General features: G+C 55.3%; 6 protein-coding genes across 6 annotated transcripts; 2 read left to right on the forward strand and 4 right to left on the reverse strand.

The window, feature by feature from the left end:
- Nucleotides 1-36: 36 nt before the first annotated feature.
- K437DRAFT_249293 (glutaredoxin) lies at nt 37-1,357 on the reverse strand. The gene is made up of 3 exons (XM_013386409.1): nt 974-1,357; nt 389-893; nt 37-314 (listed from the first exon to the last, which is right to left on the reverse strand). Exons 1-3 carry the CDS (start codon nt 1,157-1,159, stop codon nt 175-177), a joined length of 831 nt encoding a protein of 276 aa, XP_013241863.1. The 5' UTR covers nt 1,160-1,357; the 3' UTR covers nt 37-174.
- Nucleotides 1,358-1,560: 203 nt separating this feature from the next.
- On the forward strand, nt 1,561-3,533 carry K437DRAFT_295483 (uncharacterized protein; the record flags this gene model as incomplete). Its single annotated transcript, XM_013386410.1, has 2 exons — nt 1,561-2,093; nt 2,169-3,533. The coding sequence occupies exons 1-2, from the start codon at nt 1,713-1,715 to the stop codon at nt 3,531-3,533; spliced, it is 1,746 nt and encodes a 581-aa protein (XP_013241864.1). The 5' UTR covers nt 1,561-1,712.
- Nucleotides 3,534-3,938: 405 nt separating this feature from the next.
- K437DRAFT_169086 (uncharacterized protein) lies at nt 3,939-5,228 on the reverse strand. Its single transcript, XM_013386411.1, has 2 exons — nt 4,349-5,228; nt 3,939-4,263 (listed from the first exon to the last, which is right to left on the reverse strand). The coding sequence occupies exon 1, from the start codon at nt 4,776-4,778 to the stop codon at nt 4,362-4,364; it is 417 nt and encodes a 138-aa protein (XP_013241865.1). The 5' UTR covers nt 4,779-5,228; the 3' UTR covers nt 3,939-4,263; nt 4,349-4,361.
- A 591-nt stretch (nt 5,229-5,819) lies between these two features.
- K437DRAFT_249295 (actin-like ATPase domain-containing protein) lies at nt 5,820-8,663 on the reverse strand (the record flags this gene model as incomplete). The annotated part of the gene is made up of 5 exons (XM_013386412.1): nt 5,820-6,004; nt 6,177-6,235; nt 6,259-8,213; nt 8,278-8,468; nt 8,549-8,663. The coding sequence occupies 5 exons, from the start codon at nt 8,661-8,663 to the stop codon at nt 5,820-5,822; spliced, it is 2,505 nt and encodes an 834-aa protein (XP_013241866.1).
- A 417-nt stretch (nt 8,664-9,080) lies between these two features.
- On the forward strand, nt 9,081-10,246 carry K437DRAFT_258088 (adenine phosphoribosyltransferase). The gene is made up of 4 exons (XM_013386413.1): nt 9,081-9,212; nt 9,307-9,608; nt 9,702-9,901; nt 9,974-10,246. The coding sequence occupies exons 1-4, from the start codon at nt 9,179-9,181 to the stop codon at nt 9,990-9,992; spliced, it is 555 nt and encodes a 184-aa protein (XP_013241867.1). The 5' UTR covers nt 9,081-9,178; the 3' UTR covers nt 9,993-10,246.
- On the reverse strand, nt 10,080-11,849 carry K437DRAFT_249303 (PCI-domain-containing protein). Its single transcript, XM_013386414.1, has 5 exons — nt 11,460-11,849; nt 11,246-11,387; nt 10,656-11,179; nt 10,331-10,578; nt 10,080-10,247 (listed from the first exon to the last, which is right to left on the reverse strand). The coding sequence occupies exons 1-5, from the start codon at nt 11,722-11,724 to the stop codon at nt 10,161-10,163; spliced, it is 1,266 nt and encodes a 421-aa protein (XP_013241868.1). The 5' UTR covers nt 11,725-11,849; the 3' UTR covers nt 10,080-10,160.
- Between the last annotated feature and the right edge of the window lie 96 nt (nt 11,850-11,945).

An 11,945-nucleotide genomic window follows, 5' to 3' on the forward strand; every position in this document is an offset into this window, starting at 1 on the left:
GTTACAGCTCCAATTTGCTCATGTGCATTTGGCTCTCCGGCACAGCCAGTAAAGCTTGACTACGAAAGTCTGCAGCTAAAATATACACGATCGTTCTCGCTATGAAGAAGACAGGACCTCTTTGAACTCTCCCGACTCGACCATCTCCTACATCCAGCGCCGGAGCCCGAATTTTCACAGCTGGATCAGTAAGGGTGCATGAAGGACCCCAATCGAATGACTTAGACTCGCCTTGAGGATGTCTAACCCTCCAATTAGCTCTCCGTTGACGATGATTTGAGGGAAAGTCGGCCAGTCATTGAGCTTCTTCATGCCTGCAAACAGCGTGATGGGAGTCAGTCATGTGGAAATATGATGATCTAAGCATGGGAGAGCGGTGGGCACGCACCCTGTCGGACACCCTCATCCTCGAGAATGTCGTAGTGGTCAAACTCGACTGCTTGCTCCCGCAATAGATTGACTGTCTTCTGACTGAAACCGCAACGCGGGCGATCCGGAGAGCCTTTCATCAAGACTAGGAGCTTTGACCGCTTCATTAGAGCTTTGCATCGCTCCTCGATCTCCTCCTCCGTCTCGACTGGCACATCCTCATCCAAAGAGTGCTGCCCAACGGAACCTGTCGCCGGGCCGCTGCTCGGGCCAACCGCAGTGGATGGCGCGTATGTGCTTGGCGCAGCACGCGGCGCAGCAGTAGTCGAGGAGGCTGCCCCCCCTGCAACTATACGCGCGCTAGAGTGTGGCGCAGATGCATAAGAAGCAACGGCAGCTCTCAGAGCAGAGGCGTTGGCGCCAGATATGCGCGAGAGCAGAGTGTGGCCACGAAGAAGAACGAAAGAAGGCACCGAGTCAATGTCGAATGATTCAGAGACATCCGGCTGTGCCTCTGCTTCGACCTGCATTCATATGACGAAGTTGATGAAAGCCAATCAGTACTCGTTCACAAAACGTGCCCAGTAATATGTGGGCGTCGCACATTGAGAACAGCGATTTGAGGGTTCTTGGCGGCGATTTCCACGACGATTTCGTTCATTTGCTTGCACGGTTCTGCCCAAGAGGCCCAAAAGTTGAGCAGCGTCACCCGATTCAGGTCTGATTCCATGATGGAAGTGAACTGCTCGGGGGAGGTGATCTCGATTGGAGCGCCTGTGGTGACCGTCATTGTGAGGCACTGCGCTGCGACTGATGTCGTTCTCGATTCTCCTTTGCTGCACAGAGGAGCTATAGGATTGGGGTGGATACCAGGCACTGCTTGCGATGCTTTCTGCCTTTGGGCACTCGAACGACCTTTGGAGATGTGGTCAGGCGAAGTCTCGAGGACAGGATGATATCGAACTTGCTGCTGGAGCCAGATTATTACCCTCCAGCATTTATGGATGGGCCTTGGGCAAAAAAGAAAGCACTGTGCGAAAAAAAGAAAGAGATGCTAATCGCCGTTGCCGAGCAGTTGAGGTAAATTCGATGCCATTAGATTGCTGAGGCTTAGGAGGCGCAACTGATGAGGATGAGAATGGCCTTCACACACGTAGCTTCCATTGCCATCGCTGCGAGCTGAGACGAGGTCACAGAGACCAGGGGAGGTGGTGACAAGCGCCAGGTTATGCTCTTCAAAATTTGACGCTGGCACTGCTGATTAGCATCCGATCTTAGGCTCCACGGGTGACACCGCACAGTTGGACGGCTTGCCTTGTTGCAAGCAATTCGGCCTCTACGCCATGGATCAGTCGGCCTTCAGACAGCTTCTCTCGGCGAAATCTTCTTCGGGGAGCGCAGCCAGCTCGAGCACGCCCGGAAATTCAAGCGGGTCTAGCAGCTCGCACATGAGAGCATTTGGTGTAGCTCCCAAGCGCCCCACCGCGTCCGCAACGGGCCGCGGTGGGGCGAATGTCTTTCAGCCTCGCAAGGTGGAGAAGCAGAGGCAGGACTCGCGTCCGAATCATCAGCAAGGCTCGAAAAAGAAGAAGGCTTCTTCGCTGGGAGAAGGATATGTCGATCGCGCAGAGGCCCGACGCAGAGGAGACAAGGATGAATTTGCAGATGCTGAAAAGCTTCTTGAAGGATATAAATCCCGGAATGAGGGCCGTGATGCATCTGAGGTGCGCATCGCTGTGTTATGTTTTTTTGCTCTATTACCCAGACCCTTGTTCTTATCGGTGCTATCACCTTCACAGCTGGAAGAGGAAATGAGGCACCTAGGCGGAGACGAAAAGCATTCTGTACTTGTGAAAGGCCTTGACTTTGCATTGCTGCAAGCAAACAAGGAGAAGCTCAGAGGCGAAGGGAGAGTCGATGCTTACGGGCACAATGCGATCGAAGATGACGACCTGGAGGCTGCCTTTGCGCAAGGAGTAGCTGGTGCTAGAACTGAGCCTGAGGCACATCTCACCGACCAAGGCCCTCTGTCTGCGGCGTCGGATGAGTTCGCACGCGCCAAAATGGAGGGAAAGTTCAAGCCGATTGGTTTGGCGACAGGGTCAAACGAGAAACCAGAATACAAGATTGTCAACGGGAAGCGGATGCGCAAGAAGCGCAAAAACCCGCCAGTGGAGGCGGCGCTGCCGGCGCCGGCGGCAAGGCAGGCAACGGATCCAGCTGTGTCCTCACGATTGCCGCAACGACAGCCAGAAGGCCGTGCCCCAACGAAGCAGTCCGTTGATGTGAACACTGCCTTAGGAGAACCGAGTATTACTTCTGCGCTTCAACGGACACCAAAGAAACCGCATAAAAATGTTGCTTCTCAGACGACAACAGGGGACAATCAGATTTCCGACTCTGACGTTGAACGCCAGCCCGAACGCGAGTCAGCAAGCGTGAAACGAGCAGAATACCCTGCGCTATCCGTAGAAAAGGCACCCACCCCAGCACTAGTAGCTGCGAGTTCGTCAATACCGCAGGACCCTCTCGGAGATGACGATGAGGACATCTTCGCAGGCGCTGGAGAGTGGGTGGGCGTGGCTGATGATGAGGACGAGGAATTTGAACAAGAATGTGAGACGATAGAAGAAGATGATTGTACGCTCGCTCAGCCGTCCAAAATAGGATCTGGCAAGCGCGGCTGGTTCGCAGATTTTGTTACAGAGAAGGACTCCAGTGGCACGCTGGATATTCAGCTTCCATCAGGCTTAAGCAACATTCTCGACTCCGCAAAGGCATCATCATTCTCGGCTGTGCCAGGTGCGGCAGTAACGACTTCCAGCGCGGATGCTGCGCGGCCAAAGTTGTCAGCGAGCACGGACAAGTCAGCAGCAGGCCCGGCAGGCACCGGCCGTTTGCAAGGCTTCTCCGACTCCGCACTGCCGTCGGAGGTGAGCCGGGAAATGCTGAAGCGCGAGATGGAGCGTGAGGGACGCCGTGCAGTGGCGATCGCGAATGCGCGAAGGGACCGCAAGGCGAAGCGTGCGCATGCGGGTGCTGGCGCTGGGCCGAACGGGGAAGATGGAGAGCGTGTCGACGGAGATGAGGGGAGACAGGAGAAGAAAAGACGAGGAAATAATGGTCATAGTGGAGGGGGAGGGGACGCGTATGATTCCGATTGATCAGTTCATGCTTCGCATATTCTCTCGTTGCGCCTGTCCAATCAACCAAGTGCATCGTACAATTCATTTCACACAGCAAGATGGCGCTTCTCTGCTCTAGCAGTATATGTACGTTTCATCAAACACCATTGAATGCATTAGCAGTTCGTGGAGCCTTGTGGCGCTTGTGTGGGGTGCATATAGGTACATTCAAAAGCTCCAAAAGAAGACGTAGGATGAGACTCGCACCTGAAAGGCCGAAGCGAGGCGGTGTGATGTGCTGCCGGAGCGAAAAGCAGATCAAGAATGCGCAAGAGAAGTGCTGGTGACATGACACCCACGGCCAAAACTGGAGCAGTGATGTACAGTCCAAAAAAGTATGGATACAGTTGAAAAGTGGTAAATTGAGCTGAGTCGAGCCGAGTTGCATTGAACGCCTTCCCCTCCGAAACCTTATTGTAGTAAGATTGCACCCGGGTCTGAGACTCTGCTCAGGTGGTTGCAGGAAAGGGAATAGCAGGAGCCTGAGTGGAGATGGTCCGTGTACTTGAAAAATTGATCTGACCAGAGGAGCATGGTCGATCGATGATCTGTTTCTGTGTAACTTCTGCTTGCGAAGATATGCTCGGGCCTAAAATTGCACAGGTGAATGACGATGGCGGAGAGTGTTGACGAGTGCTGATCATTAGAATGAACACGGAGTCGTTGAAATGATATTGCATCGAAGAGACAAGATCGGATGATCGTAGGTCTGGAGAACGCCAGAGTGTGAAGTGTCAGTCTGACGGTGGGGGGTGAAATGTGCAAGCTGAGAGCAAAGCAATGTGGGCACGTACGGGTTGTTCTACATTACCGCAGGAATCTGCCAAACACTTTGGACAGCCTGCGCCCTCTCCTACTTGTCGTTGCTGTGATCGGTGTTGAATTTTCTCTATCGATCGCAGCCGCGGCTGTTGTTGTTGACGACGATGCAGCGGCTGCAGCCGTAAGAGCAGACTGCAAGCTTGGAACAGCACCACCAATGATGAACGGGCTCCTGCGATGCCTCCTTCCCCTGCCGCGGTGCAGCGTGCCGTTGTCGCCATAGCTGCGGACGCTACCGACGAGCGTCGCGTCGTCGGCCCAGGCTCTAGCGTGCGCCTTTTCGCGGTAGGCGCGGTAGCGCGCATCGCGACGATCGAGCTCCTCGCGCGAGACGCGCTGCGTCGGCTCGAGGATGCGCACGCCGACGGGCCGCGTCAGTGCGGGGTGCAGGAAGATGGACATGGTCTTTCAAGGTGGTGATAGGAGACGGTGTGCCTGCATGGGCGCCGGCGTTTCGAGACAATAAGGACAGTTATTGTCGAGGTGATGATGGAGATGACGAGAGACTTCTTGCTGTTTCACTCGGCGCACTGCAAGCAGCAGGCAGTCGGATCTGCAGCCAAAGTGTACGCAGCGATGAGGAAGGCAGGGCGTGGCAAAAATGGTGTGACGTATCGAGGGGCGGATGAAGTACGCACCCAGTGGCATTTCGAGAAAGATGCTGATGAGCCAGGATTGAATCAACAGGGAGGAGGTCGTGCGGGTGATGAGCGAGCGTGTTTGGCGGGGTTGTATTGCGAACCACAAGTGGGAAATGTGTCTCACACCTTTCGAGGGCAGTCACGGGGGATGGGAGCGCTTTCCGCGCTGCACGCCATCCCACTTGCATTGCTCATGAAACACGCTCACTCATCCGAGGGCCTCATCCTGATAAACAGCTGCTGGGGCAGTAGCAGCCACCGGAACAATGGGCGGGCCGACTGGAGAGATCGGCCCCGTCGGTTCTTATCAAGCAACAACGCGCGGCACACACCGGCACACACCGAAGACTCGCCGGACCAGAACATTCTGCTGCCCCCGCTTCTGTCTGGCCGCGTATCTTGCCGCGCCTGTGCGACTATGCAGTATGTATACTCGCTTCTTATTCAGTCGTACATACATGCGGCGTTGAAGGCTGGAGACAGGCGAGAAGACTCGACTCATCCGGATTCCGGGGGAAATCACCTTGTGCCTCTGCTCCCCGCCCTCCTAAGGGTTCGAGACGCAGGCGCGCAATAGGGTTCCTTGACATCTCTGCATTGCGTGAGGAAACATTCATTCTGGGCAAATGTGCACCATGCTGATTGATGACATTAGCGTGCTCGCGCTGCTTTACCCTGCTAGCGGCTTACAAGAACAGCCTGGGAGGCAGGCGAAAGCAACAAATGCTAGATTGTCAGACACAACCAACAAGGGGGACAAAAGAAGACGGAACAGGGTCTGCTCCGGTAGGTTGGTGCGCACTCACGTCTTCTCGCGCACAGCCCTCCAGTTGAGCATCTCCCAATCCTGCTTGCGGACAAGGAAATCTCCCGCGCTGGCCAGGCGCGACATGACTGCGCTCCCCTTCCAGCAGACGATGCGCGGGTCCATATCGCGCGGAGGAGGGATGGTCGTCGCAATGGGTACGTTGCCAGATATGAACAGCGCTCCCGGCACCGCTGCGCCTGTCCCTGCGCCCACTGCAGTTGCTCCGGGCCCGGGAGAGGCGCCAGAAGGACCGCTTCCAGAGGCGAGCGCAGCCTGTGTTTGTGCAGCTTGTGCAGCGATTTGCGCTTGCGCAGCTGTCGCAGAGACGTGGTTGTCCATATGTACATTCACTCTGCGATTGATCAAACGATATGACGATGTGGTTTAGCAAGGCGCTCCTCACCGACGCTCTGTTTCCCACGCGTTCACTCACCTCGCTTCCAGTGCAGCCGCCAGACCGGGGATCAGCGCGCTTCCGCCTACGCAGAGGATGTTCTGGCTCATCCGCCTGATCCTCTCCTCGGTAGACTGAATACCGATCAGCACATTCGTCGAGCCCAGGATGCTGGCCCACACCGCGACATCTAGCGGCGTCTTAGAAGACTCCCAGTGCACGTCGATACCCAGTTGCGCGGGGGTCAGCGAGGCTGGTGCTGGCGGAGGGCCGGGCGCTGGAGTGCCCGCGCCACCGGTCCCCTCGCCTGCTGCTCCTGCTGCCGCTGTGGCCGTGACGGCAGCGGCAGTAGCAACAGCATTACTCATGTTGGCACCTTCAGGCTGTGACGTTCCTGTCGCCGTATTGCCCGCGTTCGACCCACTAGCCACAGCTGCAGCCGTAGGAGAATCGCGCACGCCATTAGCATCTGGGACCGCGGCTTGCCGATTCGGAGCTTCCCCCGCTTGCTGTGCCTGCATCATAGCATGTGGGATGAGGTGCTCGATGGTCTTGAACATCGTGACGGTCTCTGAGATATCCTCATGCGCAGGCTCGCCCGGGTCCTCAACGTCCTCCGCCATCTTGGCTGCCAGCGAGAGCGTCCTGCGCGGCGTCCTGGGCCCTTTCTTGGCGTCAAAGTCGACAACACGCGGCGCAAAGAGCATCAAGGGCCCCACGATCGGCTCATCGTACATCCGGAACTTGTATTTGTCAGTCAGCTTGTTGGGCAGCCGCACCTGGAAATCCCAGAAATTCAAGCCAATGTCCGACGGATGCAGGGTCAAGGCGCGCTCTTTGATGTCTTCAATAATCTGCAGGTCGACAATGCGCTTGTTGATGTTGAGCGCGGTGTAGGGTACCTTCCCACGGTGTAACAGCTCAGCAAAGAATGTGGAGATATCGTTACCGCCAAAACACAGCTCGATGCGTGACTCGGGCACGACCAACCCATCCTCCACGCAGGAGATGTTGATCGTTTCCGCACCGAGGTCGACCACGCACGCGCTGGACAGCCCTGCGCCAAAGGTGGCGGCAACACCTTCACTCTGCAGGCAGATGCCGGCAAAGCCCATAGTGGAGAGGAAGAGATGTGTGAGGGTTCTCACATGAAAGCGGGAAAGAAGGTCCGGGACGACGAGCACGATGTTGAGCGATGACCACTCGCTGCGCGGGATGCCGAGACCGGTCAAGCCGGTGTGTTCGTCGGCCACGTCTTTCAGCTCAGGCGCCTCGAGGACCATTTCGAGGAATTTTTGAAAGTCTCCAAGCAACACCGAGTCAGCAGATGTCGTGCCGTAGTGCTCGACGTACTCATCGACATTCAGCATGCCCCGCTTGAACGGACGGAAAAGCTTCCACGGTCGGGAGGACGAAGCATTCATGTCTTTGTCCCCTTCGGCGATGGAGAAGCAGGCCATGCGAAGCGCCTGGTCCCCGATGAGAATCTCTTCGTTGGCGCTCGGCTGGGTCCATTCGAAGGAATATACGTCGCTGTGGTCTGGCACCCGCTCTGGCTCAGCCGTCTCGTTATAGCCCATCGCTAGTTGGCGCCCATTGGACACGGGGCGCAGCTTCATGGAGCGCATTATGACTCTCAAATCTTGTCGCAACACCTCGATCTTGGGGGAGAGTGTGTCGCTCGTTGCTTCCTCGTCTTCTTCGTCTTCTTCCTCATCGGGCTTTGCCGTACTGCCATCGCCATTGGCTCGCACAGCCGCTTGCGACGGAGCCGCTCCTGGCTCCGCAGCAGAGGGTTTGTCATTTCGTTCGGCTTGTTGCTCCGCACTTTCTGGATTGTCTGTCGGCATGTGAGCTTCATTAGACGCGTTGAGAGTACGTGCAGCCCGTCGGGCCAGCACGAAAGGATAGCTGAGGGGGCTGAGGTCAGTTGCCCTACCTATTCGCAGGGTGTGCGAGCCAGGATGTATGACAATGGTGTTGGACGCAGCCATCTGTCACAGGTGCAAATCACTTCAGCTACTGCAGCCTTCATGAGTTACGACTCATTTAACGCACCTTTCCCTCCTCCTCATCTTCATCCTCCTCCTCTTCCTCGCTCTCCGCAGCAGCAGCGACCGTTGACTTGCCCTTCTTGCGCTTCTTTGGCGCTCCTGCTGCATCCTTTTGCGGCCCGGAAAGGCCTATTTGCGAGGCTGCTCGTGCGATCCATGTTTGCGCGTCTGTCTTCAGGTATGTTGCCGTCACATCTGGAGAGAGGTGCGAATAGACGCGTCTGTGAGCTCTTTTGCCAATGGCCCTGCCCGATGCGGACTCTAGGAGCACGCACTCTTCGCATTTATCATGGGAGGGACCTTAAATGAGGTGTAGTTGAGCGGCACCTCCCTCGTCCAATTTGCATCAGGCGTGGGATCCAAGGTTGCTCTCTTCTTGGGTGGTGGCATCTTGCGTATGTCGATACAGTCACTCACTCTTTGGCCAGTAAGGACGCAACAGGCCCTGCGTAATCGAATCCGTCACGTTCGGCTCTGCTCTTCTTCAGTGAACAGGCCACCGTTATTGGCCGGTACACCCACTCAGCAGGATGGGTGAACGTGTGCAGCGCCACCACCTCTCACCGATGATTTCTGCTCCTAGGGTGATGGAGCTCGAAGCAACGAATGCCTGACAGGCGAACATTCAACTCAGATGTCCAACAAGGACATCCTCGACTCCTTGATTCTCGACTCGACTGTGGGTGCGGGCTGGAGCGCATGATCTCTCGGCCGAGAGAGCTGATGAGGAATAACTCCGCACAGTGTGAGATAAGTTGAGCACTTTCGTATCGACGATGAAGCTGTTTGTTCTGAATCTCTGATTGCCGGCAACATTATGAGCACTCAAAGCAGGTCTTAGCGGCTGTACTCTAAAGAAAGGCGCAACAAGGGCGAAAAGAAGACTCGAAAGTAGTGACATCAAGATGGCTGATATTGAGCACCTCAAATCTCTGTTCCGTACGTGCAAGCATCACGCATTCGCTCCGAGCGTAGCTGTCAGAGGCTGACCACAGATCTGTCACCATAACGGCTGTTTCCGTCCACGCACTAGAGTTCTACCCGGACTTTCCCAAGAAGGGCATTAACTTCTGTGACATACTGCCCGTGCTGCGCGACCCGCAAGCGTTCGAATCCCTCCTAACGCATATCCTCTCGCATATCTTCAACTTCACACTGCCGAAACTCGCTGGCCCAAGCAAGAAGATTGACGTTGTGGTTGGGCTCGACGCTCGAGGCTTCCTTCTGGGCCCAAGCATTGCGTTGCGCCTTGGCGCAGCTTTCGTACCTGTTCGTAAGAGGGGGAAGCTCCCGGGAAAGTGCGAACGTGCGACGTACATGAAAGAGTATGGCGAAGTGAGTGCAAGGACGTGTTGTCACCAAGGCGTGTGCGATCGTAAATGCCATGGATCGGGTCTGCCCTGATAATTTCTCCCCTCTTCATCGCAGGACGTATTCGAAGTCCAAGCAGACTCAATCAAGCCTGGCTCCACCGTTCTCGTTGTCGATGACTTGATCGCCACGGGCGGTTCGGCCAAGGCAGCCGGTGAACTCGTGCAGAAATGCGGCGGCAAGACGGTTGAATACGTGTTCGTTGTCGCCATCCCTTTCCTCAAGGGTGCTGAGAAGCTCGATTCGCCTTCGTATAAGTGAGTTTGCAGAATTGATCGCTTGTCGAGAACTCCTCAAAATGCTTGCGCTTACGACCTGTGGACGCGCAGCCTGGTCGACATTGACTAGACGTGATCGGCGGCTTCCAAAGATATGCGGTGAATTCAACAGTTCACTGTCAGAGTGACAACCCGCTCCGCAATTAGAACTTTATCTCTAGGTCACCCCAACTTCAGCTTCGGTCGTGCGATGCAGTGGCTAGGATACATTGTGATGCTGGACCGACACCGGTGCGGATCATCCTAGCTTGTTCGCCTTCTTTCCGAGTGACTCTACGACGTCGCCAACGTGTTTGAGTGTCTCAATCGTCGCCTCATAGATTTTCTGTGGTTGTATTACGGCATCACGGTATCAAAAGCGAGAGTCAGCAAATGTGTCCTTGCAAAGGAAAGACCTAGGAGACTCACGTCTTGGGACGGCTCGTCGAAAATGACAAGGCAGCCATTGCCTTGATCGAGAATGCCGTGGAAAGCCTTGTCGAGAATCATCTGGCTGAGCTTGGTCTCTACCTCCCGCACCGGTTGACGCACACGCTCGGCGACGTAGCTGATCTCGACCCGCGAGTATGGTTCGACGATTCGTAGCAGGTTCTGCTCTAGCAGCGTGTCGTATAAAGCAGCGAGATGGTTGCGGATGATCGGATCGTTCGAAAGCTCTGCACACGCACAGCACAGGATCGTCAGCCGGACGTGCAGACAACCAGGAGGTACCCGACTCGCTTGCTTGACTCACCCTCCTTGTAATCCTTCAATGCTTGCTCAAAGTTTTCCAAGCTCCTCTCCTCGTGCGCTTTTGCCACCTTACTCATCGCCTCCACGTCTCTCCCCGAGAATTTCTGCGCGGCTTTACCCTGGATGATAGCGTTTACGTCGTCGGGCAGATTCAACATGATCTTACATAGAAGCATGTACTTCAGAGCTGCTGGCGCGCGCGGATCCTCTTGCCCAGAAAATCCTTCCATCGTCTCGAAAAAGTACGAATATGCCGTCTTGTAGTCCTTGTCCTCTGCGTGTAAGACTCCGCTCTGCAAGTCAAGCTGTGCTTGCAAGAGTGGTGGGCAGTAGATCGAATTGGCTGCTGTCCGCGCTGATGTCAACGCTGCTTTTGCTTTCGGGAAATTTGAGATGGCATGATTGACTCGGGACTCTAGCAAGTGCACCTCGGTCAAGATCATTTTGTCGTCGAGCTTCTTGAGCTCCTTAAGCAATTCGTTGATCAGTGGTAGCGCTTCCCGGAAATTGCGATTCTCGAAGTATCTGCAAACACAGCGGAGCCAGTCAAAACGCGATTCCATGAAAAGCAGCCTTCACAGGCCATCTCACAAGCCGATCAGCTTGGTCTCTAAGCTCTGCTTTAAGAAGATCCGCTTTTCGCTCTTTGCCCATTCCACGTTCTCTTTGGTAACGACTATTTGAATCTGCTTGCCGTCAGGAATGTCCGAAAACAAATCGATTAGCTGGCGGACTGCGCGGAAAAAGAAGGAAAGTTTGAGCTTAGAAAACATTCAATACAGTAGCTCATCACGAATGGACGCACTGAGCTTCGCTGTCTTCGCTTTGGCGATGGAAGTCATCAATGTCCGCGAAGATCGCACTGTGTCCGCCAGCGCCTGCGCATTCTTTTCATCCCGGTACAGCTCTCCTAGCCGAAGCAGTGCCGCCTCCTGTTCCCGCAGCAGCTCTTCATCTTGCTTTTCTGGCTTTTTGTCGAGGATTTGCTTCAGGATGGCCTCTGCTTGGGCCGTGTTGCCACCCTTGGCGGCCTCGTTGGCTGCTTCCACGGTTGGCTGTTGTTGCGACATGGTGGGACGTTGCTTCGACGACGTGGTTCGGGCAGGTCAGCAGCGCTTGGATGGTAGCTCTGACTTTCTTTTGCGCACGTTTTCCCGATCTATAGAAGCATAGATGAAGATGTATATGTACTCGGATCCCAAGTAAGTGGTAATCGGTCTCGAGAAGGGAGAATTGGATCGTGGCCCATTCGAGGTGTGCCTGTGGGTTGCCGGGAAAGGAACGCGTCAGC

This window comes from Tilletiaria anomala, assembly GCF_000711695.1.
Source record: "Tilletiaria anomala UBC 951 chromosome Unknown K437scaffold_75, whole genome shotgun sequence".
Classification (NCBI taxonomy): domain Eukaryota; kingdom Fungi; phylum Basidiomycota; class Exobasidiomycetes; order Georgefischeriales; family Tilletiariaceae; genus Tilletiaria; species Tilletiaria anomala.